Source organism: Podarcis cretensis (assembly GCF_951804945.1).
Source record: "Podarcis cretensis genome assembly, chromosome: 5".
Classification (NCBI taxonomy): Eukaryota; Metazoa; Chordata; class Lepidosauria; order Squamata; family Lacertidae; genus Podarcis; species Podarcis cretensis.
This window is the reverse complement of record NC_137174.1, coordinates 65,648,950-65,674,987: the sequence shown is the minus strand read 5'-3', so window position 1 is coordinate 65,674,987 and position 26,038 is coordinate 65,648,950. Positions and strand designations below refer to the sequence as shown.

The window sequence follows — 26,038 nt, the reverse complement described above, 5'->3', positions numbered from 1 at the left end:
TTATTACATCTATATCTTCTAATAATAATAATAATAATAATAATAATAATAATAATAAATTTTTATTTATATCCCGCCCTCCCCAGCCGAAGCCGGGCTCAGGACAGCTAACAACAATAAAATAAGACAACATTTTAAAATCATTTCATTTTAAAATCATTTCATTTTAAGGAGCTCAAGGTGGTGTACATGGTTCTCCTCCTCTGTGTTTCCTCCTCACAACAACCTGTGAGGTAGGTTAGGCTAAGAGATGGTGACGAGCCCAAAGTGAGTTTCAGTTTACTTGCCCCTTGCTAGCATCAGACCTGATCCAGTACTTGAGCATATTTCTTGGATTGAGATGGAAAGGAGAAAACAGAGTTGGGTGTCATTAGTATATTGAAGTCACTGAACCTCAAAACCCCAGGTGACCCCACACAATTATTTCATGTGGGTGTTAAATAGCACGGGGGACATGCTGGAACTCAGAAGGGACAAAACTTACTTGGAATCATCAACATAGCACTCTTGGGTGCAACTGTGCCTTTGAGGAAGACTTCCCTGACACTCACAGTCTCTGAGCCACACTCATTGCCCCTTTTGTCATGAGATGGTGAGAGTTGTAACTCACGCACTGAAAGGTACATAGAGCTGAAGGAGGAAGCTGCACAAGTGATGCTCTTTCACACTTCCCCTTTCATCTCTTGGAACTAGACCACCTGAACTGAAAGAGGGTGAAAAGGTAGCAAGGGAAAAAGGGGGATCAGAACCGCAGAACCTATAAAGCCTTAAATGGCTCAGGACCCCAATACCTCAAGGACTGCCTCTTTTCGTATGAACTGACTCGGACCCTGCAATCGTCCGGAGGGTGGCAAAAAGAGAACAGGCCTTTTCTGTGGTGACTCCCTGTTTGTAGAATGCTCTCTCCAGGCAGGATCACCTCTTGGTTTTAATTTATCTCTGTGTCTTTTGGGTTGCCTTGGGCAAGATAAAACAATTAACAAATGTAATTAATAATAATAATCCTAAAGTAGCAAATTACCTAACCTGAACTAGGGGATGAGAAGTATCCAGGCTTCGGTAGTTTGTTCACATTTCATCTCCTCCGTTTTATTATGTACCTCACCTTATTTAGTATAGTGAGAGAAACTGTAAAACAGAACATAAATGAATGGAAATAAAAACAAGCTTGACTAAATAGGGAGTTTCTTTCTCAGATGCTTTCCAAAATTAAATCCTAAAACTACTTTTCATTCTCTATTGGTTATTAAGCAGTTCCTTAAAAGTCCTTCGTTTCAAATGCTTTTTAAATCAGTGGCAGGTATATGATTTAGGTAACAATTTTATTTTGAAAGAAATCAATGGCATAACACACATTAATGTCAATGGAGTAGGGTTGTTACACAAATAGCCTAAATTCAGAGCCGCCTCAAACAGGCTGTTCTGTGGTTTGCCTTTGCGACAATGGTGGTGAAGGAACAGGCAAGGTGTTCCTGCCAATTTAACTGTACTTCAGGTCCAGGAAGAATTAAAATGACACGGGGATTTCCCATGTGAAGCCTCTCAAGTCCTCTTGCTGTCCATATGAATCCCGTGCCAAAGTGACATTCTTCCTGCAAATGGAGGGAGGAGGGAGGAGCAGGAGCTATTGGGAAACAAGGACAGACAAACACAGTTGGGTCACTGCTTCTGCTAACACTGCAGAGTCCACTCTCTCTATAAAAAGGCAAGGCTGCTGAGTCAAAAGCCTCACAGACGCCGTGGGAGCAGTCTGTGATAGACACCTCTCTCAAAGCCTCCAGGAAGAAGACAACATGAAGCTTGCTCTCCAAGCTGCGCTGTTCACTGGGCTTCTGGGTAAGTGAATGCAGGCTTGCAGAAAGAGACAAGTCAAAGGCACTTCAAGGCTGCAAGGTGGAATTAGAGTCTGTGCTCAGACAATGGCAATCCTTTAAAAATCATGCCGCTTTAATTTCTGCCATTCCTTGCCTTTTAAGAAATAGGGTTGCAAGCCTTTCAAATATTTTCCTTATGGAAAACAGCAAAGTCCTAGTTTGGGATGGCAGAAAGCCTCACTGGTTTGCAGCAGTTCCTGCCTTTTGTTGAGGTCTCAGTCCAAGAGCCCTGTTGGATGTGCATCTAAAGCACATCCAACACACGTCTTCACCACAAAGGATCCTGGGAGCTGCGGTTTCTTTTTCACAAAGCTGCAATACCCAGCACCCTTAAGTGACCACTGCTCCCAGAATTCTTTCCCAGGATTCTCAGGGATTGAACATTGTGTGCAGAGCAAGTGCCCTACCACTGAGCTATTGCCCTTCTTCTAATTAGGGCTAGACTCAAATCAACTGGAATTAAGCTACAATGAATAGGGCTGTGTTAATTGCATGAGTGCAATTAAAGCGTCTGGTGTTGGGAGGAAGCAACAGTTAGGATTGGTGCTGTGGGGGTAGGGATGGATGGATGTGTTCTTTACCCATTCACCTCCCATTATGTGCTCCCAATGAACCTCTCTCCCTAGCACATTACTTTCAGTACATAAGGGAATCTTCCCCTGGTGTTTAATATGTGTCCAGGTTTTGGTGGTAGCAGGATTTTATTCCTGAAGCATGAACATGTCTTGGGATGACTGCGTGCGAAATTGCCTTACTAGAAAAGTTAACCAGCAAACTTAAATCAGCAAAGGGTCAAGTAAAGGAGGATGCCTTCACCCTGTGTGGTTCCCTTTTATCACATACGCAGCTTATAGCTGCTTGAGCATGTGTGGCTGAGAGTGTGGAAGCAATCTCTCCAGACTCTTTCGATAAAAATGTGATAGCTCTGGCTTGACTTGTGACAGCACAGCTGGCATTCATCACAGGCTGAATAAAAATCTCAGCTACCACGGACTGAAATAATTCATTGCCCTTAAGTACTACAACATCAGACTAAACGAAGAGTGTTGCATTCCTCTAAACAGCTGAGTCTTTGTCTTGGGGCCAGTATGTGACTGCTCAGTGTGATGCAGTGCAAGACCTGGATTGAGGCTCTTGTGTGTAGGTTAAGCAACAGAGTTCTGATGGACAGAATCGGTAGAGATGCACTGAAAAACACGCTGCTTTGAGAAAATCTCATTTACATGGACAACAAGGAAACAGCAATTCAAGGATGTATACCTTATGTAGGCATCTAGGAGCAGTTCCAGATCTTCAGGATTCTACCTTGATAGTCAAGGTTAGTTTAATACAGCCTTCCACAACGTGGTACCTAACAGATGATATGGGCTACAGCTCCCATCATCTCTGACCAGTGGCCATGTTGACTGGGCCTGATGAATAATGCCGTGCAAAACATCTGGCTAGGGAAGGTTGGTGAGCAAATCTTCCTACCCTGATCCTAGTATTAGACAATGGCACAGATGGGAAGAAAATCCCATACATCTGGGGAGGTGGACTTCAGACAAGGCAGCGTTATCATCGTTCATGGCCCATGATATCACAACACTTCCCCTCCTTCGTTTTCTTCACAGCATTGTGTTTTGCAACGTCCGGGGTAAGATGGTGTACAACATCAACGGCTGAGCAGAACAAGTGTCAAAGACTGCAGGAATGCTTAAGTACCTCCCAGCAACCTGCATCTTTCCCACAATTCAGCTGTGTGAAGAAGAGCAGTCCCCATGACTGCATCAGTGCCATTGCGGTAAGTGATTAGTGGAAGCTGGACCCAAACACTGGGGGACTTCCCTGAATTCGGTGTGCAAGACAAACCAAACTTTGCTGGTGGGTCTGTCAACTCTGCAGAAAATAGTTTATTTCAAAGATCCTAGTTCCCTGGTTAGGGTCAAAAGCAGGAGCTAGGAGCGGCCCATGAGACAGAACTGGGTGGACTAGGGACAGACCTTGGAAAGTTCTGACTGATCACAGAAGTGGCTGGCAGAATCCCTGGGGTCATGGAACCTAGGAGGAATCAATGGTAAAACAGTCTTTGCCTGTATACTTCCTTTTCAGACTCCAGTATGGGTTATTTGCCAGAAAATGGTTTTAGTGGTTAAAACAGTAATCGCTTTATTATGGGGCCATAGATCCAAAGAGGTTAAAACAAAATATTGGCCTAGTGGCAACCTAAAGCAAAGTCCCAGGCAACTAGAACACTAAAGGAAGTCCCTTCTTGATCCCCTGGGCTAAATTATCAGTTTAAGATTGCTCTATACCTCCTTTCTGACTCTGGCACTGTGAAAAAAGAGAAGAGAGCTCAGTTAAATTGGGGGTCCATCCGTCACTGAGTGGTATAATAGTCTTTCTAGCTCCTTTCATTCCTGTCACTTCTTCCCATTTGTGTTTTCTTCTTCCCATTTGTCTACTCTTATGTGTTTTCAGGCCTCCGAGGCAGATGCTGTCAGCCTGGATGGTGGTCTCATTTATGATGCAGGCTTGGCCCCGTATAACTTGAAGCCGGTTGTATCTGAAGTTTATGGCACAAGTACAGGAGGTAAATTTCAACAGGGCTGATTTTGAGAATTCTGTTGTGCTCTGTGTTGTGGCAAGGCCCAAGCTGGGGTCAGGGTTCAGGTGTTGCTGCAATATGCTGCTTTTCTTAAAGCCAAGCCTGCTTAAAGCCCACTCCCAGAGGAGTGGAGAAGCCCCAGAGCTTCCTGGGCCTACTGCAACGGAGTCTTCTGAGTTAGAGGTTAGAGACCCATCAGGTTCATCTGAGAGTGCTTCTGGAGCAGGCCTTACATGCCCATGGAGTGTAGGCCTGGAGCCAAGTGGCTTCAAGTTACAAGAAAGGAGAATCTGACTAAACACCAGGAAGAACTTTCTGACAGTAAGACCTGTTCAACAGTGGAACGGACTCCCTTGGTTTGTGGTGGACTCTCCCAGATCTTATTCCATCGCTCTAACCACTACACCACACTGACTCTCTAGTGCTAGGAGTGGAAGAACATGTCAGTTTGGATTTCTCCCAGTTTCTCATTTTTCCATTATTAAATTCAGCTCTCCACATTTCTGCATCAGATTAGATTTTTTTTTTAAGTCCTCATGAAAGTTCATCAAGCTTCTTGAGTGCATTTCTCCTAACATACAGATTTTTGTATGCAGTTTTGCTGAATTTGCAAGCCATATCCTGTAATAATACACTCTGGTTAGCTGTTCTTAAACTTAGTAGACAAGAGTTATTAGGAAAAGGCCTCCATCCTAGGGAAGAAGTAGGAAAGTTCTTCAGGAAGAACTTTCTGACAGTAAGAGCTGTTCAGCAGTGGAACGGACTCCCTCGGATTGTGGTGGACTCTCCTTCCTTGGAGGTTTGTCAGCAGAGGCTGGATGGTCATCTGCCATGGATGCGTTAGTTGAGATTCCTGCATTGCAGGGGGTTGAACCCTTCCAACTCTACAATTCTATTATTCTTCATTGCCGCACAGGTCACAATATGCCCTCTCTCTTTCTCCCTGCCAGGAGAATCTGTTACCAGTTACTACGCTGTGGCCGTTGTGAAGAAAAATACCGTTCGGTCACTTGCTGAGCTCCGAGGGAAGAAATCTTGCCACACTGGCTTGGGCAGATCTGCAGGCTGGGTTATGCCAGTGGGGCTGTTGTTGAATCTTGGTCTTATAGAATGGGCTGGAGCAGAAACAGAACCTATAGAAAAAGGTAAGAAGCAGAGTAATGAAAGCCACAAGATTGATGTGGAAGGAGCGAGAACGGGCAGGAAGGTTCACCTGACCTTTGTTGAATAGATTACTTTCCAGCCACACAGAAGTCAGAGATTTCTTTCCATCCTCCATTCAGAGAAACAAGAGGTGTTATCATAGTTCAGAGACACATTCTAGCCAAGGAAAAGCACTCACAGGGTGCAGAGCAGGGCTGGTCAGGGTGGTGGTGGCCTGAGGAGTGTCCTGATAGAGAGGGCCGCATTCAGCGACCAGGCCTCAGGTTCTCCATCCCTGGTGTACACCCTCTGGGAATTTTGGCATTCTGCCCTTTACTAAAGTGGAATGGTGACCCAGCACATGTTTTACATATAGCCACACTTCATAGGTACCTGGTATAAAATCCAGGGTTAACGCAACACATTTTATTTACCCAAGTGGCTGCAGAGCATGATCTGAGAAGTGTGTCCTGGTATCCTGTGTATGTGTGTGCTTGTGTGAATTTGTGTGTGCGTGCATAAGAGAGGCTAGAGGAGGCTAACTCCTGTTTTGTTTAGGCCACACCCACCTTTTGTTTTGGCACATGGCCCCCAGAAGACAAGCTGAGACAGGATGTGGTCCTTGACTGAAAGAGGTTTTCCCAGCCCTACCTTGCAGAGATAACATTGCAGAAGCTTCTGGGATGTCTGTCACAAGTTGTATGCCTCTGCAGTTGCTGAAACTGCATATGGTCTGAGATTTGTTTTCTGGGACATCACAGAACAGGGTTGGAGAACCTTTAGCCCTCCAGATGTGGCTGAACTACAACTTCCCTCAGCCCAAGCAAGCACGGCCAATGGTCAGGGATGATGGGAGTTTAGCAGCATCTGGAAGGCCCAAGGTTCATCACCCCTGTCACAGAGACTCCTTGGACTTTGTGTTCCACCTGCTTTCTACCAAGAGGCGAGTGCTGTCCTTGACAATAATTGGCATTCTAAGGCCATGACTGAGACGTTTGTGTGGCTGACCCATCCCTGATACAAACTAATAGGTGAATGCTATTTAGAAGAAGGGACCTGCCAATGCCTTGCCTGTGTGGTCTTCTTTTACAGCTGTAGCCAAGTTTTTCTCAGCCTCCTGTGTCCCAGGTTGCAAAAACGAGCCAAATCTGTGCCGCCTTTGTGCTGGAAAAGGTGATGAAAAATGCAGCCGGAACGACCCCTACGCTGGGTATTCAGGGGCTTTCCAGTAAGTAACATGCATTTTCCATTTGGTTTCTTTTTTTTGTGGGGGGGTGTCATAGCCCTAGGAAATTCAGGTGCTTTATAACCAAAATAGGAAAAGGAGGGGTTTGTTCTGAAATGCCGAACACAATTTTTGAACCTAACACTGGAAACATGCAACCTGAGAGCCTTTCTGGACAATCAAAGGACTGATGGTACACTCCCCATTTCCTTGAACAGCAAGAGATCCTAAGAGCATCGATACCTTCTTTTGGCAGAGATGGGGTATTTTTGTAATATCTGGTTTATTTAGAAACATACAAGTAGAGCTAGACATGCTTCTGTTGTGCAGTGGATTCTCTACCCTGCATCAGATGAGAGGCTGCCTATACACAGGTGATGCCTTCAGCTTCCTGGAAACTCTCAGTTTTAAATGGTAGTTAGCAATTATGCCAGGGCTGCTGCTGCTGCTGCTGCTGCTTCTTCTTCTTCTTCCTTGCTAGGCCCATGGAAGAGGGAGTGTGTTTCAGGACTGTAGTACATGGGGATTTGAATTTTAACACTTTCTCCCCTAGCCATGATCTTGACAAAAATCAAAACCTCGTCAACATGTCTTTTAGGGTTAAAAACAAAACTTTAGCCAGATGTACACTCCAGAGCAGGAGAGGTGGAACTCTACAAAGGAATAAAAACAATCCACTCTCCTAACAGTGAAAAACAAACCAGAATGTTTCCGAAACAGCTAGACATAGCTGCGGGTGGGCTAGCTTAGCTGCCATTTTCCACATAAGTAAAGACATTTTTTAATAATGAAGGAAAACAAAGTTTCACATAATGGTGCAAGCATGGACAGGAAATTATATTCAACAGATGTCAGTAACATTTTCAGAACATGTGACATTTATACTTTACTGCTGTCACAATAGCAACATTGCTCTTCTGTGTGTGGATGCATCTGCAAATCATTGCAGAAGTGCAGAAAGAGATGGAGATTATTTATTTTTGCACAATAAATGCACAAACGACTGAGTGTGTGGAAGTCTCCCAGTAGTTTCTGTGGCACACAACTATGTGGCAAGCATTAAAATGTCCTCAAAGTCTTGTATTTTCTGGTTACCGTGGGTAGCAAGAAACTGGTTAAATGTCTCTACATGGCAATGTAAAGTTCTACCACCAGTTATGGAAAAATGAATTTTTATTGTCAATTTCCAGTGAAGTAGTCATTTCAATCAGTTGCAGAAAACATGATAAAAAAAACTTGTGGCACCCTAAGAACTGCACACTCATTGTGACATAAGCTTTTGATGACTACAATTCCAGATCATAAAGCCCACAAAAGCTTAAATCATACTACATTTGTTAGCCTTTAAAGTACTACCTGACTCTTTGTTGTTTATATTGTGAGTTTTTGCTATGATTCCTGTTTTGGAACACTCAACTTGCAATGTCTGATTTCCTCTCTGTTCCCTCATGATAAGTCTTTCCTTTCCGGAAGAAAGTTTTTCTGGAACTATCCAAGCCTCGCTTTACCTATTCTTCCACACTCTTACTACTCATTTGCGCTTCAAGACCCCCAAGCCACCCCTAGGAGAGTAAAGACACAAGGACATGGAATTTAGGTTACTGTTAATGGACAAAATTTAGGCCACAACTTTATTGGTTACAGAATGTGAGCGGTATTGGCTTAGGCATTGGCATCAACAGACTATATCTGACTCCTGCCCACCTTGCAGGAAGTCTGGAAGGGTAAACCACCAGTAGGGGGAGCCCTGCCAATGAGGATCGACTCAAGCCCCCCTGGGTTCTTACTGGGGTCGTGACATGGCCCTAGCCCCTCCCCGGGCTTTGGACAAGATCCACACCCCCGGATTCCTTTAACGGAATACCCTTGTGCATGGAGGGGCAGGTGATGGCCGCACCTCCCCTCCCCCCCACATTGCTATTCCAATGCCTAATCACCAAACCGTACAAAATTATGACGATTGTTATGAGGTAGGTGAAAACCAAGTGGCTGGTGCCAATCTGCCAAGTGGAAAAAGTCCTACCAGGCCCCTCAACGGCAACCAACCGAAGTCCATAGGAAGGCCAGGGACCCTACCTAAAAGTGGGTGGGAGGGCAGGAGATCCGCGGTGAGAGGCTGAAAGAGGAGCTTCCAGAGTTTAAATTGGCCCTGGCCATGCCCCCACAGCGCCCTGATTGGGCGCCTGGCAAATGGCATGGCCGGGTCACCCTCAGTGTGACGCAGAACGCTACCCCGCACCACGCTGAGGCGGGGGTGAGACCTGGTGGCCCGAGCGCAACCTGGTCCCACTCGGAAGTGGAACCGATTTCCTGTGCTTGGTCGTTCCTGAAACCGTCCATGTTTTATCTGTGTATTATGATTTTTAATTTCTTCACTTATGGACTGTATCACTTCTGCGTTATGTTGGCGCTGAAGAAAATAAAGAATAGTACTTTGTATGCTCAGGATCTGTAATTCCTTTCTGCTTCTTTTAACACGCAGAAGGTTGGTGTAAGGACCCAAAACTTCAGTTGTTCTAATATTTCTTCCTCTGCTTGTTCTTCTAGATGTCTGAAGGATGGAGCTGGAGATGTGGCCTTTCTGAAAGACACAACTGTACTAGGTAAGGACAGAGGGCAAGTTTAGCACTTTACATGTTGTTAGACTCCAGCTCCCATCAGGCCCCTGCCATCACTGCCTGAAGGTCAGGGATGCTGGGGACTGTGATCCACAAAATCTGGAAGGCAACACACAACCTGCCCCAAAGTTCCTAGTAGAGCTCATCCCTCTGCGCAGACGGAATTCACATTTTTGAGTGAGTTTGTGCTGAGTTCCATGGACTGAGTTGGTTCTATAAAGGCTGACGATATGTGCAGAAACCTGTATGGTTCAGCTTTTTCCACAAGTGCCAAAAAATACACAACTTCATTTGTGAAAAGGTCATGCAATTAGGCCATTCCAGCACCTGGTTGACTTCATTTATTATATCCTAAGATCAAACACTCTATCTTACAGAGATGTAGTACAGTAACCACTTGAGTATTCCTTGGAAGGAACATTGAAAGATCTGCCTTATGCCTAGCCAAACTACTATTTCAGTGTTGTACACTGACTGCCGGTAGCTGTCCAGAGTTTCAGGAAGGATTCTGTCCCAGCCTTACCCAGAAATACTGGAGATTGAACCTGAAACCTTTTGCCTGCAAAACATGTACTCCACCGTTGAACTACAATGCTTTCCTGCAGGAAATTGTAACCACTGTAAACCTGGATGGACTCTCAGTATATACAGGTGGAATCAGTATCCTGTAATTGTAGAGTTTCACCTTCATTGTTTTTCATTATTAGACATCACAAAACTCTTAATTTCAGATTTGTAGGTTCAAGCCTCACGTTGAGCAAAAGATTCCTGCACTGCAGGGGCTTGGACTTGATAGCCCTCGTGGTCCCTTCCATCTCTATCATTCTATGAGTCTATGGGCTTCTCATTTCTCAGCTTTGGTATTCTAGCATTTCAGGGTGGAACCTATCTTACATACCTGGATTTAAATCTTGCTATCATTTTTCATAGCCCTCAGTCCAGAAGAAAGGAACCAGTATGAGCTGCTCTGTGATGATGGCAGTAGGAAGCCTATTGAGAAGTATAAAGAGTGTTCTCTGGCTAGAGTCCCTGCTCATGCTGTGGTAGCACGGAGTACCGACAGTCGGGCAGATGAGATCTGGACGGTCCTCTCCAAAGCAATGGTATGTATGTATGTATGTATGTATGTGTGTGTATGTATGTATTTCATAAGGAGTCTCAAAGCAGCTAACATTCTCCTTTCCCTTCCTCCCCCAAAACAAACACTCTGTGAGGTGAGTGGGGCTGAGAGACTTCAAAGAAGTGTGACTGGCCCAAGGTCACCCAGCAGCTGCATGTGGAGGAGCGGAGACACGAACCCGGTTCCCCAGATTACGAGACTACCCCTCTTAATCACTACACCACACTGGCTCTCTATATTTACAATATAGTGGCCACTTAAAAACAACAACACACAGTTAAAACAACTGCACATAAGATTTATAAGACCTATGGGGGACTTCCAAGCATGCAAGTTTGTAAATTAAGTAATGCACACACATAGAGTGATATTAAATGCTACTCCTACTCTCTATAGACCCACTGAAATGAATGGACAGGACTAACTTCAGTTCATTAATTGCAGTGGGTTGGACTTAGTTGACTACAACCCATAATAATGGAAGCATACACAAACAAGCCTGCTTCAGGACTTATGAAATGTTGAGGTCCTAGAAATCTGAAGTATATAGAGCAACTTGTCCCTGGCCAAGCTGCTTCAGGTTGTGGCGGATGTTCTCCTGGAGACACCTAGTTTGGTTGTCCTAGGGGATTTTAGCATCCATGCTGACACGACCTTACAAGGGGCCACTCGGGACTTCGTGGAAAGCATGGCCTCCATGGGGCTGTCCCTGAATAAGTTTGGCCCAACTCATAGTCATGGACATGCCTTAGAGCTGGTGTTTACCTCTATGAATGTGGGTGAACTGACAATAAAAGCGAAACAAAAGAAGTGCCATAGTCGGATCACTTCCTGGTGCAACTGGACTTCTCTGCGACCCTAACCCCCTGCAGAGAGGTAGGACCTATTTGGATGGTCTGCCCCCACCATTTAATGTATCCAAATGGTTTTCAGAGAGTGGTAGGGGATATTTTATCCCATGTTGATGGCCTTTCAGCTGATTCCCTGGTGGCCCGCTGAAATGCGGAGTTAATCAGGGCTATCGACTGTCTGGCTCCGAAGCGCCCTCTCCGATTGCATGGAGCCCGGACAGCCCGTGGTTTCCCCTGGAGCTGAGGGTGATGAAACAATCACTGAGAGGCTAGAGTGCAGGTGGCAGAAAACTCATTCTGAATCAGACCTGACACAGGTTGGAGCTCAATGTCGAGCCTACCAAGTGGCAATAGCGACAGCGAAGAGGACTTTCTTCATTGCCTCTGTTGCATATGCAGAAAACAGCAGTAGGAGACTCTTTCAGGTGGTTCACAATTTAACAGAACCACCTGCACCATCGGGGCCTGGTAAGGACCCCAAGATGAAGTTTTTTGCAGATAAAGTCGCTCAGATTTGGGAAGAGGTAGACTCCACTGTGGGAGCAGGGCTGGGGTGGGAAAGTGCTAGATTCCTGGCTAGTCAAGTTGCATGGGATCAATTCCAATCTGTTACCTCCGAGGATGTGGACAGGCTGCTTGGACGAGTGAAACCAACCACCTGTCTCCTTGATCCTTGCCCATCCTGGCTAATAAAAGTGAGCTGGGAAGGGCTGGGTGATGGGTTCTGTGGGGTGGATAATGCTTCCCTCTGTGAGGGAGCTTCCCAGACCCGCTGAAAGAGGCAGTTATTAAACCGCTTCTTAAAAAAAATATTTGGACCTGGCCAATATGGTCAACTATTGTCCATTCTCAAATTTTCAATTCTTGGGCAAGGTGATTGAGCACGTGGTTGCTGAACAACTCTAGACACGCCTGGAGGATGCGGACCATTTGAATCCCTTCCAGTCGGGATTCAGGCCTCACCATGGAACTGAAACTGCCTTGGTCGTGCTGGTTGATGATCTCCGACAGGCTAGGGACAAAGATGAAAGCTGTTTCCTAGTTCTGCTGGATCTCTCAGCGGCCTTTGATACAATTGACCGTGACATCCTTCTGGACTGTCTAGAGGAGCTGGTAGCTGGGGGCACTGTTATACAGTGGTTCTGCTGCTTCCTCCTGGGTCATGTCCAGAAAGTGGGTTGGGGGATGAGTGTTCAGGCCCCCACTTATGGGGTGCCTCAGGCTTCCGTCCTCTCCCCCATGCTTTTTAATATCTATATGAAGCTGCTGGGAGAGATCATCAGGCGGTTTGGGCAGGGTGTTCATCAGTATGTAGATGATACCCAGCTCTACCTCTCTTTCAAATCAGAACCAGTGAAGGCGGTGAAGGTCTTGTGTGAGTGCCTGGAGGTGGTTGGAGGATGGATGGCGGCTAACAGGTTGAGGTTGAATCCTGACAAGACAGAAGTACTGTTTTGGGGAGGACAGGGGGCAACCAGGTGTGGAGGACACCCTGCTCCTGAATGGGGTAACTGTGCCCCTGAAAGACCAGGTGTGCAGCCTGGGAGTCATTTTGGACTCACAGCTGTCCATGGAGGTGCAGGTCAATTCTGTGTCCAGGGCAGCTGTTTACCAGCTCCATTTGGTATGCAGGCTAAGACCCTACCTGCCCGCAGACTGCCTTGCCAGAGTGGTGCATGCTCTAGTTATCTCTCGCTTGGACTACTGCAATGCACTCTGCATGGAGCTACCTTTGAAGATAACCCGGAAACTACAACTAATCCAGAATGCGGCAGTTAGACTGGTGACTGGGAGTGGCTGCTGAGACCATATTACACCAGTCCTTATAGATCTATGTTGGCTCCTAGTACGTTTCCAAGCACAATTCAAAGTGTTGGTGCGTTTAAAGCCCTAAACGGCCTCGGTCCAGTATATCTGAAGGAGCTTCTCCATCCCTGTCATTCAGCCTGGACACCGAGAACCAAACGCTGAGGGCCTTCTGGCGGTTCCCTCACTGCGAGAAGTGAGGTTACAAGGAACCAGGCAGAGGGCCTTCTTGGTAGTGGCGCCCACCCTGTGGAACGCCCTCCCATCAGATGTAAAGGAAATAAACAACTATCTGACTTTTAGAAGACATCTGAAGGCAGCCCTTTTTAGGGAAGTTTTTAATGTTTGAAGTTTTGTTCTGTTTTTAGTCCTCTGTTGGGAGCTGCCCAGAGTGGCTGGGGTAAAAATATGGGGCGGGGTAAAATGATGATGATGATGATGATGATGATGATGATAATAATAATAATAATTACACTACAGTCCTGCATTTCTTTGTTGTTTCTTCATTAGACCCCCAAAAAGGAAGTGGAAGTCAGGTAGACTATGCAAGTCAAGCAGTTAAGTTGAGGGCAGGTGAACCAATGGAATGTTGAAGGTGTCCACTGGAAAATAAAAGGGATGGAGAGAGGTGGAATTGACCTGCTTTTGGCAGGGTTGGCAGTGGTGATGCATATACCATGAGTTTTCAAAACTCTTCTATGCACTCCATCTGACTTCATGTTTTCTTCTTACCTTTTCTCACTCTTCAATGAATATTTATTCTCCTATTTTAGGAGCTGGCTTCCCAGAACCCACAATCTGGATGCAAACTTTTTGGTTCTCCTGAAGGTCCTACCAAAGACCTTCTATTCAAGGATTCTGCTGTCAGTCTTCTTCGTGTACCTGAGTTAATGGATTCTCAACTCTACCTGGGCTCCCAGTACTGTGGTGCTATTCGGGCTATCAGAAAAGGTATGCAGGAGATCAGCTGCCATGGACCATCAGTACACTGGTGGTACCCAACTCTATTTCTCTGTATCATCTGGGACTGATGTCTGGATGCAGTGGCAGGCTAGATTAGCTTAATAAACTGAGTCTGAATCCTGACCAGACAAAGGCTCTGTGGGTGAGTGGTTCTCAGATCTGGTAAGTTGAGCCATTGCCTGTCCTGGATGGGATCAAATGCATTTTTTTTTGGGGGGGGGGGCGGTGTTCCTGGATCCAGCTCTGCCACTAGAGGTTCAGGTCCCCACAGTAGGTAAGAGGTATCTCTGCTGGTATTCTCTACACTCTGGCACATGTAACAGCACTGGTGCCAGTTAGGGTTGGACTTTGGGGCAGCTGTCCAGAGCCCCTTAATGAAGTCACCAGCACTTCTCTCTACCAGCACTTAATTTGCAGCACGATGAGGCATCAGAACTCCTGAGTTTCTCCTTTCTGATCCTTTAGACAGACCTTCCCCTGATACCGAAGGGAGGATCAGGTGGTGCGCAGTGGGCAAGGCTGAACAAACAAAGTGCGACTCATGGAGTGGAGTGAGTGGAGGCTCCATAGAGTGTGCTGTGGCAGAAACTCCTGACGACTGCATCATCAAGATCTTAGTAAGTGCTTTGAGCGGCACACCCCTTTCCCTTGTACCTTGCCACTGTGAGTCCTCACTTGGGTTTCATTGCCTCCATCCGGTGCGGTTTTGCTTCTGAGGCTGTGTACACATCATGCATTTAAAGCACGTTTCCTCACACACCCCAAGAATATTGAGAACTGTAGTTTTCTAAAAATTATTTATTAAATTTGCTAGTTGCTTTATCTTGCCCAGGGCAGCAAGCGACTTACAACCAAATAAACGGACATACAATAAACCTCACATAGAGATATTAAAGCCAAGAGGAAAGAGAAATGCATTAAAAACATCCTGCCCATGTCTAAAAGGCCACAGGTAGTTAAATATAAATGAGATAGTTAAGAAAAATCTCTCATAAATTAAAATATCTTCATATGAAGCGGGAAGTCCCACCCATTTGTTCTATAGCAGGGGTTGGCAAGGTTTACCTTGCCTGGGCCGGTTCACTCCAGTGGAGATCCCTCTGTGGGCTGGATCGTGCGCATGCATGAGTGCGCGCACCCACCATTTCCGGTGTTTGCGCAGATGCGATTTCTGGCACTGCAGAAATGAGTCCCCACGCTGTGCCAGTTTAGTGCAGTGCACGGGGACTCACTGAGTGGGCGGCTCGGTTTGGGGGCAGCTCGGGGGCTGGTTAAAGACCCCCGTGGGCCGCTTGTGGCCCATGGGCCTTAGGTTGCCGACCCCTGTTCTATAGCACAGGGAAACCTCTTTGGTTATGCTGATCATTGTACTTAACTCGCCAACCAAAGTCATTACCTTAATAAAGGAACCAGTTTGGCAAGATTGCTCTTACACATTCTACCTCCACAGATGAATTGGAAGGGACTCGGGGAATCATGCAGAATGACCCCTGCCCACTCAGAACACTATCTTATTTTTCACCTATGAATCTTAGGGATATCCAATATAGTAAGCTCTGGGTGTTGTTGGACTACAACTCCCACGATCTCTTCCCATTTGCCATCCTGTCTGGGTCTGATGGAGGTTGTAGTCTAGCATCTGGAGGGCATCTTATTGGGTACTGCATTATTCTATTTCCCCACTTCTTCTCCCAAGGAGCTCAAGAGTCATTTACTGCCTTCCCTTTCCTAAAGGGCTGTGAGAGTACTTTAAATGTTGGTGTGGACGATACTAACCGTGTGCATTCTGTGCTCAGACACATTGAAACGTTTGGAGGAAACTAGCTTCTGAGTCTTCTCCATTCTTTCTAGTCAGAGCTCACTAACCTGTGAGCAAGACTGCAGCCAAAGAAGTTTTATATAGTGTTAATTTCACAATGTGTATTTATTTCTCAGCTTCCAGACTCAGTGCCTGGAAGGCTTAGAAATTATGTCAAGCTGCAAAACTTGAATTCGAATTACAAGATTTTAAACATGCTTCCTATTATGCAACATGGAGGTTAAATTTTAGAAAGGTCAATCAATCTGGTGATCTCTAGATGTTTTCCAGCCAGCATAGTTGGTAGTCCAAAATATATGGAAAGTGTCAGGTTGAGGAAGGCTTTCATGCCTCATGTATAGCTACATGCAGGGCTACTGTTTTGTGGCTTAAGCCTTTTACAGGCTTAACAATTTGACTGGGAAAGTGCAAGCAAAAAGAAGAGGATTTTCTCTAATACTAGTTATGTCCAGATTGTTACATTTGTATATGGATCTCTTACACATTTGAGTAGATACCCGTACATTCATACCTTGGTTTTCAAACGCTTTGGGAGTCGAATGTTTTGGCTTCCGAACAATCGAAAACCGGCAGTGATCATTCCAGATTTCGAACGTTCTTTGGAACCTGAATGTCGGATGTGAATTCTGCAGCTTCTGATTGGCTGCAGGAACTAACTGCAGCCAATCAGAAGCTGCGCCTTGGTTTCTGAATGTTTTGAAAGTTGAATGGACTTCCGGAACGGATTCTGTTCGACTTCCAAGGTACCACTGTCAGTGCTCTTTGTGCAATAAAAGCACACCTTCATAATCCCTCTCCAAAGAAAGCAGGTACATTGCAATAAATAGCAATGACTGAATAATGCCCCTGAGCAACAAATTTGCTTCAAACCCAATGCACATTTTCCGATGCACTCTTTCATGCATGGATGATGTTGTCTTGGCTATATAAAATATTTCTCATGTGGAGAATGTGTTTGCTATTAGCATATCTGATGTTCTTTGCAGAAAGATGAGGCTGATGCCATAAGCTTGGATGGAGGGTTTGTCTACACTGCCGGGATGTGCGGTTTGGTGCCAGTGATGGCTGAAGTTTACTGTAAGTATGGAAAATGGCAGTTTGACTCAATACAGCCCACACTATCACAAGCACACATCTGGAAATAACTTCTGATAGACCTTCATTGCAGTTCTGCAAGGGGCCCAATGGGGATTTTGACCCACATGCTCAAAGTTTTACACCAATTTTGCATTGTGTTTACTATACCTACCTATGGGCAAGCATAGGGACGCGGGTGGCGCTGTGGGTTAAACTACAGAGCCTAGGGCTTGCCGATCAGAAGGTCAGCAGTTCGAATCCCCGCAATGGGGTGAGCTCCCGTTGCTTGGTTCCTGCACCTGCCAACCTAGCAGTTCAAAAGCATGTCAAAGTGCAAGTGGATAAATAGGTACCGCTGTGGCGGGAAGGTAAACGGCGTTTCCGTGCGCTGCTCTGGTTCGCCAGAAGCAGCTCAGTCATGCTGGCCACATGACCCAGAAGCTGTACACTGGCTCCCTCGGCCAGTAAAGCGAGATGAGCACCGCAACCCCAGAGTTGGTCACGACTGGGCCTAATGGTCAGGGGTCCCTTTACCTTTACGGGCAAGCATATTGTCACTTCAGATGAGAGCACATCACTGTGAAGGTGTGCCAAGCAATGCTCTGCATGTGATTCACTTTTATTATAAGTTGTCAGGAAGCATTTGGTGTTTGTCCCTCAGGTCTGTGACCACAAATGGCTTTACTCCCATTGCTGTTGTGGCATTGCAAAAACTGGGTGGGTTTGGGGCGGCATTCAATTAGCGTGTCCCATCAAGATTTCTGTTTGCACAACAGAACTCCCCCTCATTTTCTTCCCCCCACTCACCACCACACATGAACCCTGCATCCTCCCCAGATTTGCCCCAAAGGTTTAAGGGGGAAAGGACGGGGGGAGCAGAAATCCTTGTGCTGGCAGAATGACTTCATTAGTGCTACTTTGGATACAACTCTTTGTCTTGGAATATTATGTCTAGAACCTCTTTCTCATTCTCTTTGTAGCTGACCCTGCCGCATGTGCCCATCCAGAAACAGAGACAACAGGTGGGTAACTCTGGGACTTACAGCCATAGTAAACCTAGGATTTAAAGCTTTTGTTCATTTGTTAAATCTATATCTTACCCTTGCCAGCTTTAAAACTCTTTCAAATCCAGTACTATTGGCAAAGATGGTCTCCATGGTTCCTGGCAAGATGGGACAGGATGTGTCAGGAGAGGTAGAGGATGACAATTCCATGAAGGGTGTAGGTAGAGACAGTGCCGATCGGAAGGTCGGCGGTTCAAATCCGTGCAATGGAGGGAGCTCCTGTTGTTGTGTCCCAGCTTCTGCCAACCTAGCAGTTTGGAAGCATACAAGTGCAAGTAGATAAATAGGTAATGCTGTGGCCAGAAGGTTAATGGTGTTTCTGTGCACTCTGGCACTCATCACAGTGTTGTGCCAGAAGCGGTTTAGTCATGCAAGTCACATGACCCGGAAAGCTCTCTTGGCTTGAAGTGAGATGAGCGCCACACCCCATAGTTACCATTGACTGGACCAGGTCCAGGGGTCCTTTACCTTTAGCTTTTTTTACCTTACGTAGAGACAGCTCAAGCAGTGTCAAGGATAAGGGTCCTGGCCCTGGTCGTCAGATAGCTCAGAAGGGGAGGGGGAGCCAACAGAGGCAGGTGCCACCCCACCTCCTGAGAAGCCAGCCAAACCAGACCCACCCCCACCCCTGTCTCCTGGGAAAGAGTTTCCCCTGGTGGCTGAGCAGACCTGGCCAGGCTGGTGGTAGAGGGACAGTCAGAAGGTTGGACCACGTTGTTGCTGAAGATACATCGCTATCAATGCAGGCATGAGCAGAGCAGACCCATTCTCTGCTCAGTCTTCTTGCTTGGGACAGGAACCTCATTAGTGATGGAGCACACTCTGCTCCTTCATAAGTAGAGCAGGAGGGGTGCATCAATTGTGTTGGGACAATGTTTTAGCTCCTTTTTTTATTACATTTATAACCCACCTCTCTTCCAAGGAGCTCAAGGTGAGCTTACACAATTCTCCCTCTTGTCATTTAATCACGCCTGGTCATGCATCCTGGACTCTGCCCGTGTACCCATTGAGCTTTGTAACCTGAACCCTGAGTGAAGCAGAGATGCAGCTGATTTATTTAATAAAACTTTCAGGATTTCCTAAGCCGAGAGTCTGGGTTTTTCATCTGAAAGCGGGAGCCAGGACAGAGAACCCAGTTTTCAAACTGATCTATGAGCAAAGCATTCTTCTGACTTATGCCTATTTTCCAAATAAGGACACAACAATAGAGAGGTAGTCAAGACCCTACCCACTCATTCATTCAGCATGTGAGAGAATTACAAGCTTTCATGGGCCAACTTGGCTCCCTCCCTCCATTAATTAGGGTCTCATTTGATTTGAGGTCTTATTTGAGATTTTTCTTCCCCTTTTCCTTTCCTGTCTCCAGTAAAGGGCTACACTGCTGTTGCTGTTGTCAAGAAAGCTGATACTGGATTCAACTGGAAGACAATGAGAGGAAAGAAATCCTGCCATACTGGTGTTGATAGGACTGCTGGCTATAACATCCCCATGGGCTTGCTTTACCAGGAGAACATTGGAAACTTCAATATTAGTGAGTGACCTCATGTTCACTTATTTAACTACTTTGCACATGACTCCCCTTCGGAGCCAAAAGTGGTTATTTGTTTAAATATGTAAACAAGCCATCTCACCCTATACATTATGTGTCAGAAACCTGGTGCCTCCTTTCCAAAGCCTGGGAAGCTTCTGCCCGGCTTAGGGAGGGAGGTGCGATGCTCACATGTGTGACATCACCCCCACCCCATAACCTTTGCAAGCTCACACTTCTGGCCCTAACTGTTCCCCTACGAAAAAATTCACTGCATGCCACTGTTTGGTGCTGCTGTTGTCCTTTTAAAAGGGCAGGGCTTTACATGGCAGAACACCCTAACCAGCAACATTGGAGGAGCTGGGAAGGACTAGGAGATAGACACTTCTACTCTGTCCAACCTCACTATTTCCTGCAGCACAGTTAGCCAGTGCTTTGCATTGTTCTGCCCAGCCCAGCACTTTCTTGGCTATTTTGTTTTAGTTGCAGTAAAATATAGCACTGTAAGCGCAACACTGCTATAATACTATTTAATAAAAAATGTTTCCCAACACTTACCACATTGCTGAAATGTGCGGGGTGTGCATCTTGTGATATCTGGCCAGGATAGAGTGCTGAGAATCTGCCATTCCAGTCGCCTGCTTAAGAATGGCTGAGTACAAATGTATGGCACTGCCTTTTGGAGAATACCCTTGGATTGGCTGGCAATGTTTCTTTAGTCTATGGTGGTAATCCAGATGGCTGATAAACCATCACATGGGGGGGGGGATATGTTAGGTCGTGACACAGTCATTTCTAGAGCTGACTCATTGAAACCATGGTTGACTTAGGTCCTACCTTGATTTCAGTCAATCTACTCTAAATGACTACATTTGGATGCAACCGAAATATTTTTGGGATGGGTGGGATACTTTTAAAATAAGATAGCTAGCCTGCCAGCCAACAAGACTGAAATTTTAAGAAGATGGTGGGGGGTATCCGCTTTCCTCTATTCTATTGGGCATTCCAAATAGCAATCCTTTTTTGTGTGCAAATATTTCACTGCAAATATGATATGTGACCATCTTACAAGAACAGATACAGAAGAATTCCGAGTGACTATTCCATGTTCTCCTGTCAGGTACATTCTTCAGTGAAGGCTGTGCTCCAGGATCACCACCTAACAGTCCACTCTGCAAGCTGTGCAAGGGCACTGGTACTGGAGGGGCCCTCGCTGACAAGTACAAGTGCAAAGCTAACAGCAATGAGATATACTTCGGCTACAGTGGTGCTTTCCGGTAGGTAACTTGGATATTAAAAACAAACTCTTATTCAGGAGATGATAGAGGAATGTACCCATGAGTTTTTCAAAGAGAAATCTTAAGCAACTGCAGCAACGAGCCATTCAGTATTTTGTCTTTATTAGTCCATCAGATGCCCCCTCAGGCCCAGTTTCCTCCTCCTGTTACTTATTATTATTATTATTATTATTATTATTATTATTATTATCAGTGCTTTTTTCCCCTATAAAAATGTTTAGGGGGGACTCTCATTTAGACTCAAGAAAATCACCATTTTATAGTTCAAATCAGGAAAAATAAATACAGTAAATGGACAAAAGTACAAAGATTCACAAAATGTTTAGGGGTATGCATCCCCCTGCGTCCATCCAGAAAAAAAGCACTGATTATTATTGCTGTTGTTTTTAAAGAACATTTTCATGAATTCCCAGGATTCAAAATCCTATGCAGGATATAAGCCTTGTTAGTATTAATTTTAAAATTAGCAGGGCAAAGCTCTACTTAGGATCCCCCCTTTATCTCAGGTATGTGGAGCCTAGAAGCAATCACTTTGTGGGTACTGAATTGCAAACAACAAGCTCACATATTCCATGTCAAAACCTGGATATTGAAAGCAAGTTTCAAACTAAGATGTTTTGACTTCTGTCTCAAATGAAATCACTGCTCCACCTAGTGGGTGGAACAAATCAGCACAAATAGCATTTCCCCCACTTCAAGTAAAACATATTAATCTGTACTTTTGACATGGCTATTAAATATAAATCCAGGTAAATAGAAGAAGAAAAAAAATCTGGTTGCCAGCATATTGCCGTGATTTCAACATTACACTGAACTGGCCACAACTCTTTTCAGTTCACAGCATCTCATCAAATTATCATCTGTGATTAATTGGTCTTTCACTTCTCATTGCAAATTCTGAATCCATTTGAACATAACTGGAAATATTCAAATTCATTTCAGCAGTCTGGTTTGAAGGAATTGACAAATGCTACACCAACATTTTTCTTTTAATTGTATTTTCTAGGTGTCTGATTGAGGCAGGAGATGTAGCCTTTGTTAAACACACCACAGTCCAGGAGAACACAGAAGGTATGTGGAAGGTTCATGCCAGGCCTAAGCAGGATGCGCAAGGAGCCCTACTCCTGTTGATTAACCTAACACAAATTTCACGAAGCGGCCCCAGGTTTTATAGAGAAATGGATGTCTATTTCCCCCATCGCTACATGCCCATAAATGTCCCCTGCTCACAAGGGGGATCCAAGCAGAATAGCATCTAAACAGCAAGTCAATTAGCAAGTCCATTGAAAAGAAGGGGAAATTCTGCATGAGTTACGCTGATGATGGCTAACTGCTGGCTCATGGAAATGTGAAATCTGAAGCAATTTAATTTGCCCCCTGATGGCTAAACTGTATTCAAATTGAAAGGAACAAAGTCCTCATTTGGATGTTAAATTTATATGTAATATTATGCTGAGCCAAAGTTCACTATGATTGTGAATCCTTACTGCTAGATGGAAACATCTTTTTTTTTATCAGATTGCCAACCACTTCCAGAGTGGTAATGCCAGTGGTGGTGTAATGCCAGACCTAACAGAAGACAAAGCCAAAGTGTACAGTAGGTTATGTTCTAGCCAGGCAAAAGCACTTGATGGTGCAGAGAAAGGCATGGCCTGTAAAGAGTCCCAAGGGCTAGACAGAGGTTGTTGGGAGAGGTGCACTTGGTCTTTGGACTGGAAGTTCCATACCCATTGTCCTCCACCCAAGCACTCCACAAAAGAGAGTGTGGCTGTTCTTGTTGGCTCAGCCCCTGACAACTCATGGTCTGCCACCTTTGCACGATTGACACCTGTGAATTTACATGATTGCCTACAGAGGGAAGCATTGCACATACTGTTGTATTATATGGTGGCTTGCATGAGACTGGGGACCCTGCATGATCCGAGCTCCCAGTTACAAGGAAGCCTGCATATTGCAACAGACAAGGGCAATGACAGCTGTTGGATGCTCTCCTCCTCCTCCTTTTTACAAAATTTCTTTGCATACAATAAACTAAACTCTGCTTTTACAAGCTGTAAAGAAAAGGGGGGGGGGGGAAGGAGCAGGTAAACTCAGTTGCTTTCACTTGTCACAATTCTCATGGAAGTTACATAAAAATATATCCCCTTAGGCTGTGCCACTGCTAAACCATTCCTCTTAAAGAAGCAAGTTCCAGTACTACATGCAGACACCAAAATACTGTATATAAAGTCTTCTTCCCCTGTGTAGCCATTTGCATCCACCTGTAGGTGTTGGTGGGGTATGTAACATCAGGGACAGGGTCACCTGGTGAGTGCTCACTTGACAGATCCCTGAATAGAACAATAAAAGCTTTATGATCTTTAACATTCTTTTTTCCTCCCAGGAGAAAACAAACCTGCTTGGGTAGGGAACAAGATGGCTGACGATTTTGAACTTCTGAAACCTAATGGTGATCGCTGTCCAGTTAATGACTATGTAAGATGTGGTCTGGCCACAGTTCCTACTCATGGAGTAGTTGCAGCACCTGGGAAAGCAGAGGCTGTCCGTCGTGTGTTACTTGACCAACAGGTGAGGTTTTTTTTTTGTTTTTTTTTTAAGGGGACTTCCCAGATCACAACTCACAATAAATCTGTTGGCTTTTGATAGCTTTTAAAAATAGTATGTAAATAAATCACACCACTTCTGTAGAGGTAGCCACAGTTGGACAAAATTTTTTGTACAAAAGACACCCAGAAGCAATCAAGGGAAGTGTATGAACAGTTTAATCATTAAGGAGCGCTCAGTAGGAAGAGAACAACTGTGAAATGTTTGACGCACCATTTGGATGGCATGTGATCACCACAACCTTTTACCAAAAAGTGGGTGACCAAAACTTTAACATGACAGCTAACTGAATCCTGCTTTTCTTCCTTAATTACAGGCTTTTTTTGGAAACAGTGGATCAAGAAAAGAGGATTTCCAAATGTTCCAATCTGAAACCAAAGATAGCTTGTTCAAAGATGGCACTCAGTGCTTAGTTAGCACAAAAGAAAAGACCGCCGCTGCTTATCTTGGCGAGCAATATCTGACTGCTATTGGTGGATTCAAGAAATTCTCACCTTCAGGTATCAATTATACACTGGGATGAATGACACCAGTCAGCTTCAGGCAAAACCTGGATTTCAGTTGCAGTCTAGACAGTACTCTCTTATAGCCGAAGAGGAAGCATTATATTTTTCCTTATCAAGGCTTTCCAGATGTTGTTGGAGTACAAATCCCATCAGTCCCACCAACATGATCAATGGTCAGGGATGCTCAGAGCTATGGTCCAGCAACATCTGAAGGACCACAGGTTTCACGCCTCTGTTCTACATCTTTTCTTTTAAAGCAGCCTTCCCTGATTTGGTGCCCTCCAGAAGGTTTGGACTATAGCTGCTATCATTTCTGACCATCAGTCATGCCGTCTGGGACACTTGAGAGCTGCAGTCCAGAACATCTGGATGGTACCAGGTTGGGGGAGTCTAGGTTAAAGGGCATTTTAAGTGAGTGGCAAAAAGTAAATATCAGTAAGGACCAATGCTACATGACCTTTTAAAAAGGCAGTTTCATAAACTATAAGTTGTTGTCCCTCCCCCACACACTTTTGGCTTGTGCACTTTTGTTGTGAATTTTTAAACATGTGTGCTCCACTATATTCTATAACAATTTTGCAAAGCAGATGTAGTTTTTTCAGTCCTATAGAAGTTATGCAATCATCCTGTTCCCAATATTCTGGATAGGAAAACTGAATGAAATATAATGTTATTAGCTAGCTACACTGTTCATGCTCCCTTTCCTTCATTAGTCTGCACAAAACAGACCTTTGAGAGAGTCCATACCCATATTCAAGATGTGATATTACCTGAGGCTTTAGCTCCTAAGTCTTAGACAAATTTCCATGAGAGTAAAATGGTTTCTAGGGCATTATGAAACATTGCCAGAGTTTGTCTGTTTTGGTGTGCTGATCTTAAACTTTCCTTTTTATTTCTCTTCTTTTCTTTCTGTTTTTATGTTACAGAACTCCTTAAGGTCTGCAACTTCCACCATCATGATGTCTAATGTGATGAAAAGCAGCTCCTTGTAATGAATGAGTAGCATTGGAAGCACCATTCTTTCTTGCCTTAACTTGGGGATCTGTCCAACTGTTTCTTTTCTCCTTAACATCACAACAAAGTGTGTTCAAGCTTCTCTTTGTATGGCTTTTTAACTCCTTGGTGTCACTAGTGCAAATAAATAAATAAAAGTAACTCTCACAAGCTAATTCATCCTGTTGGCTATGATTACTGATTCCTTTAGGGCAGGGCTAGGGAACATACAGCCTGCTGGTCACAATGTCCATTATTCAAATCTACCAGCTACGGTGGCTGCGGCTGAAGCATATTGGAGGGCCACACATTCTCCACCCCTAAGAACATAAGAAGACCCACTGCAATAAATATATTTTTCCCCTTATATTCCATCAGGGAATTGCTGTTGTTGATTTGCTTTGGGAGTTGCTCCAGTTTGGTTTTGACTCAGGCCAATAAAGATTCAACACTACACCAGCATATAGGAATAGGTTCGTTTCTAGTTCGCATGAAACAATTTATAGATGGTTTATATTACAACGCTGATTTGCAAAGTTGGAAGAAACAAAGCAAAGAGTTCCTATTTGTCTTGTCTCTCACAGTTACCTACCTCAACCCTGGGCCTGTTAATTCCTGCAAGAAAACAGTTCATGTACTCAAGCAGTGCTTTGGGAGATGGGCTCTACAAAGCCAAGAGGATGGTGCTTGTGTGTGGAGTTTGTGCATCCAAAATAGAGCCCACACAGTACAGCTACTCCACTTGTTTACAAATCACCTACTACCAAGCAATACAGGTTACCAAGCCAAGGCAGATCATCCTTATACAAGCGCCAACTGTGGCACAAGCACTAAGCAAGAACTAAAAGTATGTGGCTCAAGGATGTGAGTCAATCTGCAAAACAAACCAAGCCATGTAAAGACAGCACATTATCAGAGCTGGACTATCTAAAAAAGGATATGGCGGGGGGGGGGGGGCTTGT

At 44.9% G+C, this 26,038-nt stretch overlaps 2 protein-coding genes across 2 annotated transcripts in view; one reads left to right on the top strand and one right to left on the bottom strand.

The window, feature by feature from the left end:
• The window catches only part of WDR53 (WD repeat domain 53), a 374,347-nt gene that overhangs the window by 167,452 nt on the left and 180,857 nt on the right, over window positions 1-26,038 (bottom strand). The gene's annotated exons all lie outside the window — the stretch shown is intronic.
• On the top strand, window positions 1,701-25,252 carry TF (transferrin). Its single transcript, XM_079977264.1, has 17 exons — window positions 1,701-1,836; window positions 3,488-3,657; window positions 4,335-4,446; window positions 5,412-5,606; window positions 6,697-6,832; window positions 9,377-9,432; window positions 10,378-10,550; window positions 13,998-14,175; window positions 14,653-14,804; window positions 16,993-17,083; window positions 18,064-18,105; window positions 19,514-19,678; window positions 20,796-20,952; window positions 21,980-22,044; window positions 23,357-23,541; window positions 23,894-24,077; window positions 25,010-25,252. Exons 1-17 carry the CDS (start codon window positions 1,794-1,796, stop codon window positions 25,048-25,050), a joined length of 2,145 nt encoding a protein of 714 aa, XP_079833390.1. The 5' UTR covers window positions 1,701-1,793; the 3' UTR covers window positions 25,051-25,252.